We start from the raw sequence: 18,012 nt of genomic DNA on the forward strand, positions 1-18,012 counted from the left end.
GAATACTCCATTCCCGCTCCAGCCACGGATTACAGATGGGACCAAGCTAAACAAGCTCAAGTCGCGGCTTGCTTCTCATACCACTTCTTGAACCTTGCCTTCATCTTTGCCTCAGGCTCCCAAGTCTGCTCCTCAACACCATCACAGTCCCACAGGACTCTCATCAAAGGAATCTTCTTCTTCCGAAGTTCCTTGATCCTCCTCTCGAGAACCCTCACTGGTCTCGCCTCCACTGTCATGTTAGGCTGAAGATCCTCAGGAATCTTAGCCAACACCTGCTCACCCTCACGGAGACACGGATGATGATACTAACATGGTTTTTTTTTTTTGGTGATTGGTCGATTATATTTTTATTTTATTCATCAATATAATTAAAATCGGTTTGATGAATTGGTTTGGATCAGTTTGGTAAGAACAAACTTGGGTAACTGGACTTTAGAATGAAAAAAAAAAAGAATAGGGTTTAGACTGGTTTTCTAAGAATGAGAGTATTACAAAACTAAAATTGGTTTGAGTGGGAGACCGGAATAAATTAAACTGTGGTTGATCCAATGTTAAAGGTTTGGTTGGATACTGTTTTATTGTTTTCTAAATTTTTTTAACAATAAGGAAATTAGATCTGTATACATTATTATAAAATTAAAAACTTAAACATCTCTTTTATAAACTCAAACTGATATCTAATTTTATTCTAATTGTAAAATCTAAACCAAGCCATCTCATTTGTAAACTCAAACGACATATAATTTTATTCTAATTGTAAAATTTAAATCCTAACCATCTTATTTGTAAACCCAAACCGACATATAATTTCATTTTAATTGTAAAATCTAAATCCTAACCATTTCATTTGTAAACCCAAACCGATATCTAATTTTGTTCAAATTGTAAAATCTAAACCTTAACCACTTTATTTGTAAACCTAAACCGATATATAATTTTGTTTTAATTGTAAAATCTAAACTACCCAAACCGATATATAAAATCTAAACCAAGCCAATATTTAATTTTACTTTAAGTAAAAGTATACCGAATTTGTTTGTTTAATCTACAGTAAAACCTCTATAAATTAATAATGTTGGGACCAAGACATTTTATTAATTTATAGTGATATTAATTTATCTATAAATTAATAATTATTAATTTGTAGATATATTTTTATTTTTTTTTAATTATGAATTAAGACAATTTTAGCAAAATAAGATTAAACATTTGGATGTTGTAAATTTTATGGTTTATGAATTGAACTTGTAATATTTAGAAAACATTATTAACAATTAATTACAAATATTATAGACAAATTGACTTATACACATGACATATATAAATTCAAATTTATGAATAATAATATCAATTCTCCTATTTTAATAATATGTCAAATTATCAAATTGTAAATGATGCATATCTAAAAAATTGAAAACTTTAAAATTTAACTATTTTTATGATATGTTATAAAATATTTTAGAGATATCATTATAGTTTAAAAATACTAAATTACAATTGTTCTATAGAAATGAGCTTTAGGAGAAACATATATTATTATATCAGAATATATATATATATATATATATATGTAAATTTACATGATTATTAATTTATGATATTATTGGGACCATATTTTACATGGAGATTTCAAAAATATTATTATCTTATTGTCTTAACGAATTTTGTTAGTTTTTACACTGGACTTGGGACCAGCAAAATTTATTAATTTACTAGATAAGGGCCCGCACGATGTGCGGGATTAAAAATTGTTTGAAAAAATAAATTCTAAATCTAAAACAATTTTTCAAAAATATATAAAGAAATTTTTGTTTTCTAAAGTAAATGTATAAATAATTTAAGTTAGAGAATATTTGTATTTACCTTCATACATTTATTTACATTTCTATATTTTTAATATATTATAACAATTATTATAATAATTTAAAGCTAAATTATATCCCACTAAAACTTTTGCCAAATATTCATCATTACAAATATTACTATTGTCAAATTTCAAAAACGTTTCACAACTTATTCACAAAATATTTTACATGCAAGAAATTCATCAAAGCAACATCTAATAATTAACCACATACTATTTTACTCTATGTTTTACCATTAAAAATATGTTCTTAAACCCAAAATTATTTTAGGGGAAGGTATTGGTTTAGGATTTAGAAAGAGTTTTAATGACTTTGTGTTTTTAAAAATCTTGCTGATTTTTAAAATCATAGAAATTTAGAAAGTAAACATGAAGGATTCTATAAGAGATTGTTTAGGAAGTTATTTTAAATCTTGCTGATTTGTGTTTCCCCATCTATTTTTTATTTGGAAGTTTAATACCTCGTCTTTTTTGGTTGGAAGAAAAATACCTCATTTAATTAAAACGTGTGATTTAATACTCAAACTAATAAATTTTGTTAGTTTCATACTTACGATTTTTTGACAAAAATAAAATTCCATTTTTACCCTTACTATATCAATTAATAATTAATTTTAAATGACTTAGTATTAATTTATGGACAATTCTTGGATTCATCCCCACTTAATTGGGGAAACAAATTATTAATTAAAGAAACAAAATCTGTATATCATTCAATTTTAAAGTTATTAATTCTAAACATTATATTATAGTTTTTAATTATAATATGTAAATCTAAATTACTTTTTTATAAATCCAAACCGACATATAATTTTGTTTAATTATGTAATTTAAACCCTAATCATTTTTTATAAACCCAAATTAAAATACAATTTTGTTTAATTGTAAAATCTAAAACCTAACAACCACTCTTTTATAAACCCAAACCGACATATATTTTTTTTTTAATTTTAAAATCTAAACCCTAACCACTCTTTTATAAACCCAAACCGACATATAAATTTGTTTGATTGTAAAATCTAAACCCTACCACTATTTGTATACCCAAACCGACATATAATTTTGTTTAATTATAAAATCTAAACCCTAACCACTATTTTGTAAACCCAAACCGATATATAATTTCGTTTAATTGTAAAATCTAAACCATAATCACTCTTTTGTAAACCCAAGAATTTTTCTTAATTTATAGGTTTATTTGAATTAAAATTAAGTTTATTTAATATTTCTTTTATTAATTTTTATTCAAATAAAATTATAAATTAATACCAAATCATTTAAAATTAATTATTAATTGATATAGTAAGGGTAAAAACGGAATTTTATTTTTGTCAAAAAATTGTAAGTATGAAACTAACAAAATTTATTAGTTTGAGTATTAAATCACACGTTTTAATTAAATGAGGTATTTTTCTTCCAACCAAAAAAGACGAGGTATTAAACTTCCAGATAAAAAATAGATGAGGTATTTTTAAGCTTTTTTCCCTTTCCTAATCTTGTAAAATCTTTCATAAAATCTTTCAAAATCTTTCTATTTGATGAAAGAGTTTTCATGACTTTTGTTATGAAGGAAATGATATAAAATCATAAACCAATAACACAAAATTTAAATTCATTAACAATCCAAGATTCTTTAGTTTTAATTGAATAACATAAAACTTTTAATGACTTTATAAGACTCTTAATCCAATAACACTAGATTTATCAAGATTTTAGATAACTTTTTACAAATCCACAACCAATAACACCAAATTTTTAAAGAGTTTTAAAAAGTCTTGATTGAATAACAACATATTTTACATAACTTTTAAAGTCACTAAAATTCTTTCTAAATCCTAAACCAATAACCCCCCTTTATTGTTAAAGTATGCTCTTTATCACCACCTATAAAATGTCTTCTAAACAAATTAAACAAATTAAACAAATTTTATGTTGCTTTACTTTCATTTTGGCATAATTATAGTTCTTATAATTACTAAAATTGTTTTGCTCCAAATATATTGGATGAACAACAGGTAAAAATTATTTACTCAATCACTATGATTTTATGACTAACCCAATAAAAATTGAGAAATTAAAAGAAATTTAATATAATATAATAAAAATAAAAATTTGAAAATTATAATCATGATAGTATATATAAGTCTTAGATAATTCAGATATACAAAATAGAAACTTTATACTATATACAATCCAAAACATGACATATGTCATAATCATGTTAAGGATCAACGACCTATTTACTCTTCAGAAGTATTCAATTGTACCAAAACAACTTAAAGTTATGACTTCGTCTCAAATATTCTCGAATCATAAATTCTCAACTTATTTTTACCCGAATCAAAAGTAGGGCGACGATATCCTGGAGAGGGGGATAATTTATTAATTATTCTCAACTTATTCTTTTGACATAATTTATTAATAATAATATACATGTTTAGTGAATTACTTTTTTGTTTATACATGTCAAAATCTTATTGACAAAACACGTATAACATAAGTAGCTTACAATGGAAAATATATTAGTTTTGTTAAGTTTCTTTTTTGATTAAGAATTTTTTTTTAGATAAACATGTAAATTTTATTTAGATTTAATGTTATTTTTTTAATTAGCTGTTTTGAAAAATAATAATTTTTGACACTTGTCAACATTTCATCAGTATATTTGACATGTGGTTAATTTGAAAACCCAACTTTATATAATAAGATTTTTAATATAATAAAAAGAGATTAGTTCAAGCTTTTTTCTTAAGAATGCCAATCGGTTCTCCATGATTTTCGTTTTCTTCGCATGTGCCTTCACAAATCTTGAAAACTGTGATTTTTTATCGTTAAAATTGACATATGTCACGATCTGATGAGTTACTAACTTTGATATCTAATTGTTAAAATTGATACGTGTCATAATCTGATGAGTATTTAACTTTGATCTCTGATCGTTAAAATTAACACGTGTTACGATCTGATGAGTTACTAACTTTTTAAAATTGACATGTGTCACGATCTGATGAGTTACTAACTTTGATCTCTGATCTTTAAAATTGACACATGTCTGGTGAGTTTTTAACTTTGATCTCTGATCGTTAAAATTAACACGTGTGACGATCTGGTGAGTTACTAACTTTCAGAACCAAGGTTTAGTGTTTATTAATTTATAGAGTATTAATGTATAGAAGTTTTACTATATCTTGTTTTTAATTTAATTTTGATTTTTTTTAAAATAAAATATTAAATAGAACATTTTGATTGGTTGAAAGGGGAGACATGAATACAAAGGTGAACTTAAATATTTTTCATTTTTTTTTAGAGATTTATAACAGGAGGAAATTAGAATACACACACATTCGCTTTGGTAGGTTTATAGATTTTGATCCGCCGCCCGATCCGCCTTAATACCAGCGCCTATAAGCAAATCTCGTCGGGCATCTTCCGTCTAGTAAGATCCAAGCCGCTCAAAGAGGAAGAAGAAAACAATGGATTATCTCGGAATCGACATGAGCTGCGCGATCGGATCTCTCCGTAACGGTGAGTTCCCGGAGAAAGATTGTCTTCTTCCTCTAATTTCAAAGCTTCTCGGTTACTGCCTCGTCGCTGCTTCCATCACCGTCAAGCTCCCTCAGGTATATTATTCACAATTTAACTTCGTTTTTTTCAATTTCTAAACCCTAATTTCCAAACATTGTGACTCTTTTTTGTGTTCCTTTGTGCTTCTTATTTGGTTTCTTAGATAATGAAAATCGTGCAACATAAGAGTGTACGAGGCTTAAGTGTTGTGGCATTTGAGCTTGAGGTCGTTGGCTATACAATTTCACTTGCTTATTGTTTGCATAAAAGCCTTCCCTTTTCCGCTTTCGGCGAAATGGCTTTTCTTTTGATACAAGGTTTAAGAATTATATGATCACACTTAATTTTTTTTTTTTTTATGGAATGGTTACATATCAAGAACCCTAATCTTGAATCTTGAATATACTATGATTTGTCAAATAGGAAAATTTTGGTTATATATGTTCATTTGTTTGATATCCTCTTATTTATCTCTGCAGCTTTGATTTTGGTTGCTTGTATCTATTACTATTCTCAACCAGTCCCTGTAACAACTTGGCTCAGACCACTCCTGTATCCTCTCAGTTTTAACAATTTCTTACCTTTGTTTGATTTAAGACTCTTTGTATTAGTTTTTTTCTTTAATTCTAAGCTGGTACAGATATTGTGCTGTCGCTCCGACTGTGATTGCTGGACAGATTAATCCTACGCTCTTCGAAGCTCTTTATGTGAGGAAAAACTCCTTATTTTTATTAACTTAAGGCTTTGTGTGTATGTGTGGCTATATATATTGAGAGTACATCTGTGTTGTAGGCTTCACAGCATGCAATATTTCTCTTTGCAAGACTCCCTCAGATATGGAAGAACTTCAAAGTGAGTCTATACTCAATTTTTCCTATTTTTTTTCTTGGTGAATCTTCTTGTTCAACTAAGTATGAACGGTGTTTCAAGCTTCAGTCACATATCCAATGGGTGCACTAATGTTACATTTACGCCTTTATGTTCCATTGATTGATTTATGAGTAACTGTCATATTATAGTTTACCTTACAATCCATTGCTGGATAACTTCCCCTTCTCCAAACCAAAAATGATTTTTGTTTGGGTCTTGAATTGGGAAGGGCAAAGATGCCTTTGACACATTATGTTTCAAACTTTTGATACATGTATGCTTGTTTTAATCAACAAGTGTTTCTATAGATTTTACAGAAGTATACTTTCAGAACTGTATGTGTATGCATACATTTTGTGTGAAGTCCTCCGGACACTGTGTTTGATTCACATTACTCTCTCTCTCTACAGAACAAAAGCACTGGAGAACTTAGTTTCTTAACTTTCTTCATGAACTTTGCCGGGTCCATAGGTAAAAGGGCTTCTTCTATCTTCCATTGGATATGTAATAGTTTCTTGTCTCGTAATACTTGTTTGCTTTGCTCGCAGTGAGAGTTTTCACTAGCCTCCAGGAAAAGGCTCCACTTAGCAGTATCCTTCTCAGCTATTATTTTATTTTTCTTATGCATGCTGTAATCATACAAACACGATTTATCATACATGCTTTTTAGAAATCTGTCGTTTTCCTCAACCTTTCCATAGTTCTTACGGGTTTTGCTCTAGGAGTTATCACCAACGGAAGCATCCTGACTCAGATTCTCTTGTATTCAAAGCCTGCACCAGCAAAGGAGAAGAAAGGCAATTGATAGGTAGAAAGATGTCCAAAATCATACTGGTGTTGAGGCCCCAAAAAGAGATTAGTCAATGTTGCAATTACGGTCTTGTTTTCTCTTAATATCCCTGTGCAAGGATGTTCAGACTTACCTAGCTACTGCATGATGTTATAGGTTGACTTGATCGAAATAGCAAAGTGGCTGTTTTAGGGGTCTGATAGATTTTTTTTTTTTTTTGGTTTTTTTTGTTATGGTAATAGCTAAAATCTGAAATTACACGAAGTTGCATTGATGTCGCTGATCTGATGACCATCTGTTTTTGTGTGATAGACTTATGTTTTTGTGTTTCAAACCATCTGGGTCATTAAGATATGAATCAGATTTATTCTGGCGACATGATCTTAAGACACTTTCTTTGACTAAATCTATATACACATTTTTAAGTACATTTTGGTTCTACTTTTAAGTTATAATAATTTACAAAGTTAATCTTTAGTAAATTGCAAAAAACAACAAGTTAAATATGGAAATAAAAATCGAAACCAATTATCATAGTATATTATGGCATTGAAGTTTTTCAGTTTAAGAGAAATAGTATATTTTCAGCAGTAAATGTAATCTTTTATTACGTAATACAAATCTTATTTAATAGCCTAAAATCTGTTATATTCCCTTTGATTACCATAATTTATATAAAATAATAAAAACCTGTGAAATGATCTTAGTGCAGGTAAGTCTATTTTGTAAAAAACACCATCACACCAGGGATTGAATCCCGCTTCTTACGGATGTATGAATTTGGCTAATGGACCACCTAGTTGTGACCCACTGGTTGACAAAAAAAAAAAAAATCTATTCAATTTAAGGAATATTCATTACCTTCATGCTATAGTTTGCGTGTTCATAGAAATAATAACGACTAGGGAGTTTCCCGCACACTTGTGCGAGCAAAAACTTTTTTTAAATAATTGTTATCTAAATTTTTTTTTGTGGTAAACTACATTACTAATTAAATTCTTTTATACTTTTTTGTGGGTAAATATATTTTCACAAAATAGTTCAACTAATTTAACAAACCAAAAAGTAAATTAATTACAAGACTAAAAAGAATTCCAACAAAAATGTAAATGGAAAAAATTGACCAAAAGAGACGCTATGATTTAATTTTCAATAATAAGAAACGGAAATAAATTTTCTAATATAAACATAAAGTAATATTGTTAGAGGAGTTACCCGCGAGCATTCGCGACCAAAAGTAATTAACAAAAATAACTTAAAATATTTGTAGGTTATTATCAGATAACTTACCATTTGTGGACAAAATATTAGGGTATGACTGCAATAAAAATAGGTTTAAATTCATGCTAAAATCAGTTTAAAAAATATTAATATTTTAAAATTATAATTATAGTTAGAAATTCAATTCATGAAAACAGTAAAGCATATCAATACCATCTCACTATAGATAAACAATCAAAATCACATAATAGTAAATTCGATTCATTAGAATCGAATGTTGTGACTGAGCGCCTCTATATTGATAACAATTTTAAAAATAGAAATTTTCTCGAAACAAATATTTATAATAGATTATAGTATTTATTTTTTTCATTTTTTTAAATGGTAAAAGGGATATGAATATTTGATTTCCAATTTTTTCTAATTTTTGTTTAAAAAAAAATAATTCGTGTTTATTTTCAATAGTTTTTTTTTCTAATTTGTTTTCTTTGATCCTCCTCCTAATTATAATCGTTAGGATCTTCTATCTTATTTAGAGTCTTTTCTCATTCATTTAGTGATGGAGTATCTAGCCTAAAAAACATTGTTTTTACCGGAGATTTGTAGCAACCTTATGAGATTTTTTCGAGATTATAGAAAATTGTGCCATATCTTCAACTTAAATAGATATTTGTAGTATATCTTCTTGAGTTTTTTTAGTTCCTTCTATCGAAGTCAAACTTTCATAATTATTTATAGGAGTTTAATATTTTCAAAAATAGAAATTTTTCTCGAAACAAATATTTACAATATATTCTAATATTTATTTTCTATTTTTAAAAATTTTAAATGGGATATGAATATTTCGGCTTCTTGAGTTAATATGAAATTTGGCAACCAAAGGCCTCGATAGTTCTACTATTCTGATCTGCTTTCTTCCCAACTGGAAATGTAGATTGTATACATTCGATAAGCCTCCACACATTTGTTAATAGAGACATTTGAAAATTTCCTTGGGATGTAATCATCACTTTCCACTTTGGAAATGTAGAAAAATATATAATGTGTTAGGGTTGAAATCGTGCAATCAACGTTCTCCGATCAATTATATAAAGCTTGATCGGCTGATAGTTCCATATTTTAGTTTGGTTACGTATGTTACTTATTACTGATTTATTTGAAATATTTTCAAAACATGGGTATGAAGATGATATGCTATACGGTCAACTTAATTATAAGTCAACCGAGTAAATTATTTTTGATCGGAAAAGAAAAACGTCAAGTCTGGTTTAGGGGGAAACTTATAATTTTAGTGAAGAACATGCAAATTAACATTTCGTTCTAGACAAAGACGACTTCTTAAAACCAATCCAAAGGGGTGACACAGAACCATGTTATAATTTTGAGAGAAGAGAATAACAAAACAGAGTAAGAGACGTTTGTCTCTTTTAGAAGATAAGAACAAAATTTAAACTTCGATCAACTGAAACTTGTTACATACATCAACAACAAATCTGTTTTATATAGAAGACAAACAGACACTACATCATAATGAGTTGTGTCTCTTAGAACTTGTGACTCTTGGATAAAACGTCACAAACCAAAACGTCACGACTTAAACGTTGCAACTCTGAAACTCAATTATCAACCAACACTCCCCCTTAATTAAGTTTCCCGCTAACTCCAATCTTGCTTTAACGTTCTTCAAACCTTGTTGTGCTTAATGAACTTCTCTGTTTCCAGGTAATTAATGACATCACTTCTCCATGACTCCATCTGGTTAGAGCTGACTCTTTTTCTTTCAAACAGGCTTTTGCACCGTGTGAATTTCTTTCTCAAAAACATCACACCTTTTTTGCTAAGAAGCCTTCTTCTGTTTCGTACAAATAGACGACTTCTCACGTTGGAACCCATGGTTTTTTTTCACTTTTTTTTTTGTTAACTGCAAACCTTCTCCAAGTATCCTTCAAACTTACACCATGTGAGTTACGTCCCGTGTTTTCCGTGATCTTCATCAGCTGATCTTGCAACCTTCTTCCACTCCTTATTCTCTAAGTGAAATCTTTTCTTATTGTCTTTTGCAATTGGCTGCTTCTCCCTTTTCTCTCTTACGTAAGCAGATCCTTTCTTGCTTGATGACTTCCTTTGATCACCATCACATTCACATCTCTGTGACGTCTCGTGCGTGAAACGTTTTCATATCTTCTTCGGTTATCTTATCAACCGGTTTATGCTCCATTTTTCTTTGAGGTAAGCATCCTCATTTTGTACTTGTGATTGGTGTCTTCCATTGATCACCATAAAATGCTCCATTTTTCTCTGAGGTAAGCATCCTCCTTTAGTGCTTGGTGTCTCCTTTTGATCAGCATAAAGTGCTCCATTTTCTTTTCTGAGGTAAGCATCCTCCTTTGCTCCATTTTTTCTATGAGGTAAGCATCCTCCTTTATTGTTTGGTATCACTCTTTGAACACCATCACGTCTCCTTTCTTGAGTGGTCTTGCTCTTTTCATCCAACAGGCAGCTTCTCTGTGTTGACGTCTTTCTTTCAAACTCAACACCACTTTTTGCTAATTTGTCATACTCTGTTTCTTCAAACAATGGCTTCTCCGTCTGGTTCCGTTGAAGAAAATCTTCTGATTCTCAACTTCATCGAGTGATGTCTTCTTTGCATCCTTGTGATATATACCAAGACATTGTTGAACAAAGTTTCAGAACTCTCCATTCACAATTTCATCTCCACATCTATGGTCTCCATTGCCTTTTTGAGAAGATTTTCTATCTCTTTCATCCCTTTGGAGCTTCACATACTACTTGTGAAAATAATGGTGCTGTTTGTGAACGTTTGTGAAGGTTGATAGTACTCTCTCTTGTCACCACCATCTTTTCCTATTTCGATCTTCTTTTCTTCTTCTTCTCACCCTTGGTTTGTTGTCTCCATCTTTCTCTTCTTCTTGCAGCGGAATTTTTCTTATTTTTGTTTTGCTTGAAAGGCTCCAAGACCAACATAAGCTCTGATACCATGTTCTAATTTTGAGAGAAGAGAATAACAAAACAGAGTAAGAGACCTTTGTCTCTTTTTGAAGATAAGAACAAACATAAACTTCGATCAACTAAAACTTGTTACATACATCAACAACAGAACAGATTTATATAGAAAACAAACAGACACTACATCATAATGAGTTGTGTCTCTTAGAACTTGTGACTCTTGGATGAAACATCACAAACCAAAACGTCACGACTTAAACGTTGCAACTCTGAAACTCAATTATCAACCAACAAACCAAATCTAAACCAAACACAGAGCAGCACCAAACCACACTATCTTCAATTACCAGCCACTGCCACCGTCATCGCTTCCTCCGTAGCCACCATCACCTCCTCCGTAACTGCTATCGCCTTCACGGTGACCACCGTATCCACCTCGGCCACCGCCACCTCCACCAGATCCGTAACCACCGCTACGTCTCTCGTAACCACCACCGCTATGGTAACCACCACTGCCGCCACCACGGCCTCCTCCACCACCGCCGCTTCCTCAAGACTGAGCCTCATTCACTATGATGGTACGGCCATCAAGCTCTTTCCGTTCATTTCTTCAATAGCATCATCCCTCATGGACTTCTCGTCCTTGAAGGTGACAAATCCGAATCCCGTTGACCTTCCAGTCTCACGATCGTTAATGATCTGTAAACAAAAATCAAAGAGAATCACACAAATCAGCAAAAAACCAATCGAAGACAACTTTGTAAAAAACCCTAAACCCAAAACCCTAAACCCAGAATCAAACCAAGCCAAAAGGGTGACACAAAACCAAATCTGAACCAAACACAGAGCAGCACCAAACCACACTATCTTCAATTACCAGCCACTGCCACCGTCACCGCTTCCTCCGTAGCCACCATCACCTCCTCCATAACCGCTACCGCCTTGACGACGACCACCGTATCCACATCGGCCACCATCACCTCCTCCGTAACCACTGTTGAAGTTCTGCCCTTGTATTACACCAGAAGCCATTGCTTCAAATACAGAGCATGGTAGAGAAAAAACAGAGAATGAAAAAGTGAAAAACTTCTCAATTATTCTCGACAACTTTTAAAATAAGAAAACATCCACCTTATGTAGTTTTCCTAAAGACACAAAGCAACCGTTGCAACTTCTTACACTAACAACGCTTCGTAACATGTCACGGTTTACACATAACATTTGACTTTACAACTGTCCCTCTTAATTGAGTTTTGCTCTTCACTACGTTTCTTTTTTAATTCATCACAACTTTGGTCTTCAAAAGCGTAGAGTGGCATCTTGCCTCCCTCTTGATCGAATGCTTCCCACACTTCAATTCTTCTACTCATTCATTCCATTTTTGTTTCAAATTTTCTGTGACCTCTTTCACGTTGTGTTTGAATTCTCCATGACCTCTTTCATCACGTCTGTCCCGTGATCTTCCATCATGTCTTTGTTGCTGTTCTTGCAACCTTCTTCCGCTCACTTTTCTTTAGATGAGCTTTCTTCTTCTCCCTTTTTTGTAACTGGCTGCTTCTCCCTTTTCTCTCTTAGGTAAGCTTTTTCCTTTCTTGCTTGGTGTCTTCCTTTGATCACCATCACATTCATGTATGTGTGACGTCTCTTGCGTGAATCTTTTTCACGTCTTCTTCGGTTATCTTCTCAACCGGTTTATGCTCCATTTTTCTTCGAGGTAAGCATCCACTTTTTGTGCTTGTGCTTGGTGTCTTCCATTGATCACCATAACGTCTCCATGACGTCATACACGTGAATCTTCTCCACGTCATCATCAGTTACTTCTTTAAAACCGACGACTTTTGCTCCATTTTTCTCCGAGGTAAGCATCCTCTTGTGCTCCATTTTTCTTCAGCAATCTATCTCATTGTGGCTGTTAATTTTGCACATGCCACACCATTTCTTGGTCTTCCTAAGGCGTTTATTGTTTTGCTTGTTTCCTTTTCTCGAACCCAGCTTTTCTCCATAAAACGCACCCTCATTGATACGTTCTGCTCGGGACTTAAGAGATTCACATGCGCTTTCAAGGTACCTAACATCTCTGTAATAGAGAGTCGATACATTCTCTGTTTGTTCAAAGATAGCAACGATGCCATCAAACGTTTGCTGCAAGAAGATAAGAGCCTTTTGAACCAATTGCTAATCGGTGTGTCTTCACCATGAACTCTTATTTTTGTTGAGTAGCTTTGCCTTGTTTTCCAAACAGGTGACTACCTCCGTGTTGTAGTCTTCCTCACAAACTCAACCACCACTTTTTGCCACTGAGCCTTGCTCTGTTTTATTCAACAGGAAGCTTCTCCGTGTGAACGTCTTTCTCACAGACTCCACACCACTTTCTACTAATAAGCTTTGTTTTGCTTTCAACAGCGGCGGCTACACCACATTTTACCATATTCTGGTTTAAAGCCAAAATCCTCTCTTTTGGGGCCGAGCAATGAACACACCATCATATGTAACTTAATTCCATGAAAAGACACGATTGCCATGTGCTTGACAGAGTCGTAAACGCCTCCGTTGACGCTTCCTCTGTTTTTTTTCAATTGCGCACCCCTTCGCATGACGCGTAGGATTGCGTCGATTTGTTCGGAACATCGTCTTCACCAATGACCACAATTATCTCTTGACTAAGATGGCCTTCCACTTAATCCACACCCGATTTCATCGTTTCTCCATCAAACATAAGAATCTTTTGCTGAATGATGATGCCGTGATCTTTGTTTTTGGTTGAACTTTTTTGCAGGTTTTGTTATGCTTCTCTTTGTGCTTCCCACTGGCCCTTGAATCAATAAAGCTCTGATACCATGTTGAAGATCTGCTCTTGTATTACACCAGAAGCCATTGCTTCAAATACAAAGTATAGTAGAGAAAAAACAGAGAATGAAAAAGTGAAAAACTTCTCAATTATTCTCAACAACTTTTACAATAAGAAAACATCCACTTTATGTAGTTTTCCTAAAGACACAAAGCAACCATTGCAACTTCCTACACTAACAACGCTTCGTAACACGTCACGGTTTACACATAACATTTGACATTACAACACACTTAATAATATACTTATATAAAATAACATAAGCCTAAACTCAATTATTATCAACAACCGCTACCGCCTTCACAACGACCACCGTGTCCACATCGGCCACCGCCGCCTCCACCAGATAGGTAACCACCGCTACGTCTCTCATAACCACCGCCGATACGGTAACCACCATGGCCTCCTCCACCGCCGCCGCTTCCTCTTGACTGAGCCTCATTCACAGTGATGGTGCGGCCAACAAGCTCTTTCCCGTTCATCTCTTCAATAGCATCCCTCATGGATTTCTCGTCCTTGAAGGTGACGAATCCGAATTCCTTTGACCTTCCAGTCTCACGATCGTTAATGATCTGTAAAGAAAAATCAAACAGATCCACACAAATCAGCAAAAAAGCCAATCGAAGAAGACTTTGTTAGAAAACACGATGAAAAAAGCAAAATCGATCGATTTCAAAGCTCATAAAAGCAAGAACATGAACGTATGATGGGACAAAATTATTCAAGAGGAGTAAATAATATATTAGACACAAAGATTATACTATTTTCCAAAACAAACAGAATTATAATTAGAATTTCTTATTCTTTCTATTAATTTAAGAGAAAACAAATTATTAGACATACATATTATATTATTATTCAAAAAAATAAACAAAATTATAATTTAAATCTATTTGTAAAAATATGTAAATCCAAATTTTTAGAAATTACCATAAATTTTTCATGAAACCCACCATAGTTTTTCTGCAAGTATAACTATTAGAAAAAAAAACATTAGCATCAATATTATTTTTAAAAATTAAGGATTCAGGTTAATAAAGACTAATACCTGAATTTCATTATATTCAATTTTGTAGATCCACAATTATGAGTAATGATCATCCAAGAATTCAACTGAAACAAAAAAAATATGTATTAGGTTACATATAAGAGTTTATTTCAAATTACTAAACTACAAAACAAAATATAGAAAATAATACAACATAAATGTTTTAAAAGATGGAAAAACTATAGACAAAGTCTATGATTGCTTGATCTTGACTTTCAAACAACCACTAAAAACAAAAATACAAAAATTAGAATATGATGAACCATATAAAGGACCAAGATATATTACCAAAAGTTGTCTTTGCTCCTTTGTTTGTAGAAAAAACATGTTTAACCAAGAAAATAAAATTAAATAACAATCACCACAAAAAAAACAAATAACAAATAAATATAATTACTAATAATACTTTACCGCTTTGATTTTTTTGCTTGCTTCATCAACTCATTCGTCCAATCTTGTTTTGGATATACAAAAAAAAACACCCATGGTCCATGACAGGTAGACCTAAAACACAAACAAACAGTACAAAATGAGTAAAACTTTCGATATGATTCAACATAATAATTAAAATTTATAGCAGCATGAAATTTAATTCATGCAAAGCACCAAAGCATATCAATAGTACATCAAGATAAATAATAAAAAATCAAAATCATACAATAGTAAAGTTGATTCATTAGAACCAAAATAATACAAAAAATTTATACTCTCAAAACTATATGTTTAGCTTAATGAATCTGATTTCTACTGTTTTGGTTGAGCCTCTATATATATATAGCTTAGAAGAAAAACCGTCATAATTATCTTTACCATTTTAATATTTTTAAAAACAAAAAATTTCTCTAAACGAATATTCGTAATATATTTTAATATTTATCTTCCATTTTTCTAAAGAGAGATATTGCATATAGATATATTAGATTTCCAATTTTGTAAAACAACTTTCGTTTTTTATTTATTTTTAAAAAATTAAAACTTAGAAAAAGGGTAAAAAGTTCCAGATTTGAATTTCATTAATGGCAAATTAGTAATCTTAAGTCTGAGGATGAATGTGATACTTTTCAGCAACCTAAATAGAGAAGAAAAGTTTGTCCGAAATTTTTTTAACAGTAAACGACGTTAATTTTTATGAGATTGGCTGTGAACTTTTTCAACTTTTCCTTTAATATATTAGATTTATTGTGCTTGCAATCAAATAACCCAAAGTCGGTCAGATTTCTACTGATTATGATAGCAAATATTTGTGTTTAATGCTAACATTGAATAATAAAAATCTAAATTTTTAAAGATTAATTTGAATAAAATCAATGGGACTATTTATTCTTTATAAATATTTCGGTGATAACTAAATCAATGGGCACATCACCGATGCAATTCCTCTATGCATCTGGTTTGAACAAATTAAGCCTATTTCCTATCATTTTCTCAGTTGAATGAATCGCTTTCACTTTTCTATGGCTTTACCTAAGTTTGATTGTACGTTGGATTTTGCAGCTTCTCTAGTGAATTCGGAAACGGTTCCTTCCTTCTATGTCACCTTAATCTACAGGTTTTGGCTTTGGGGAATGGTTATGGTTTTGATTTTTTACTATGGTGGTTCATGTTTCATGTTTGGGTGTGGATATATTTGCAGGGTTTTGTTTGGTCTCATATTTCTGATGAGATCACCATCGATGTAAGGTAAATGTTTGAAAGACTGATCAAGAGAATGTAACCATAATCCATTGTAGCTTAACTTATATCTTTGGTGCAACACTAATGGTTGTTTTTTTTGGGTGAGTAAACAGTTATTTAAATTTATTATCGATACACATATGATTGGAGGATTAGAGGATGGATTGGTTTTTTTTTCTGAGATTTTGAAGCTGCAAATTTGACATAAAATTTTATTTGTTTATTTTTTTGATTAGTACTGATTTTGAAATTTTTCTTTGGTTTGTTTTTTCATTTGCAGGTGACAACTGTAAGTAAAGAAGACTGTATGCTAACTTCTTCAGTCAAAGTAAAATATTTGTATGGATGCTATAGACGTGTAATTACATTGAACTACCACATAAAATAGCATGTTTTGGAATGCATTATCTAACTCTAGACTTATCCGAAGTGGCTTTAGAACTTATAAGAAGAAGAAGAAGATTTTCAGATTGAACTTTCAGTATGTACATAGCAACGTAAGTACCTCACGTTCTTTCTAGATTTTTCTACTAGGTGTTTCAGTTCAATTGATTTACCATTGGAGAAGTGAATCGGCGATTGTTCAATTTCCATTCTTATATAATTTTTTACTGCAACCTAAGGAAAATGGACAAATTGTGTGAACAGGAAACGATCTGGAAGTTTGCCAAAATAAATTAATAAAAAAAAAGAAACGATCAAAATTAACAAATAAATATAATTTAAAATCTTAATCTTAGTTTTTATTAACCATCAAAATACAACTATAAAATCTTAAATAGTGAATAAAACAAATAAACAAATAATCTTTTAATTAAAAAAATTATCCTGATTAAAACCTAGTAATTACTGAATCAAGATGACAACAACAAACAGCGGCTACACAAACCATTGTATAATTAAAAAACCATTGTATTTATAGTGAGATTAGATATATTTAGGTTATCATTTAGAAGATAATATTTGATATATCAAATCTCAGCAAAATTTAAAAAAACCAATTTAATTTATAGTTTGATAAAATACCTGTTTTGCGGTTTAACTCAAACTTTTTTTATATTTTAAAATTTTTAAGAGTAAAAATATTAATATTACTTAAATATTTTATAGACTTAAATATATTGTAATATTTTAAACTTTCGACGAAGTTCAAATATTTATAA

The 18,012-nt window shown here is 31.2% G+C and overlaps 2 protein-coding genes and 1 pseudogene across 3 annotated transcripts; 1 reads left to right on the forward strand and 2 right to left on the reverse strand.

Moving 5' to 3' along the window:
* The first annotated feature begins 5,124 nt into the window (after positions 1-5,124).
* On the forward strand, positions 5,125-7,519 carry LOC104722266 (mannose-P-dolichol utilization defect 1 protein homolog 2). The gene is made up of 8 exons (XM_010440411.3): positions 5,125-5,487; positions 5,595-5,748; positions 5,911-5,983; positions 6,072-6,138; positions 6,224-6,283; positions 6,712-6,772; positions 6,850-6,891; positions 7,003-7,519. The coding sequence occupies exons 1-8, from the start codon at positions 5,341-5,343 to the stop codon at positions 7,104-7,106; spliced, it is 708 nt and encodes a 235-aa protein (XP_010438713.1). The 5' UTR covers positions 5,125-5,340; the 3' UTR covers positions 7,107-7,519.
* A 4,103-nt stretch (positions 7,520-11,622) lies between these two features.
* Positions 11,623-11,978, reverse strand: LOC104750767 (uncharacterized; annotated as a pseudogene).
* Positions 11,979-14,193: 2,215 nt separating this feature from the next.
* On the reverse strand, positions 14,194-15,358 carry LOC104722256 (glycine-rich RNA-binding protein 10-like). Of its 2 annotated transcripts, XM_019234765.2 has the most exons (3): positions 15,176-15,302; positions 15,058-15,102; positions 14,194-14,699 (listed from the first exon to the last, which is right to left on the reverse strand). In XM_019234765.2, the coding sequence occupies exons 2-3, from the start codon at positions 15,058-15,060 to the stop codon at positions 14,409-14,411; spliced, it is 294 nt and encodes a 97-aa protein (XP_019090310.2). In that variant the 5' UTR covers positions 15,061-15,102; positions 15,176-15,302; the 3' UTR covers positions 14,194-14,408. The 2 variants fall into 2 exon arrangements, 1 of the variants encoding a protein (XP_019090310.2); XR_002034828.2 differs by lacking the exon at positions 15,058-15,102 and having other exon boundaries at positions 15,176-15,358.
* Positions 15,359-18,012: the final 2,654 nt, after the last annotated feature.

The sequence above is a fragment of the Camelina sativa genome, chromosome 2 (assembly GCF_030686135.1).
Source record: "Camelina sativa cultivar CO46 ecotype springtype chromosome 2, ASM3068613v1".
Taxonomy (NCBI): Eukaryota; Viridiplantae; Streptophyta; class Magnoliopsida; order Brassicales; family Brassicaceae; genus Camelina; species Camelina sativa.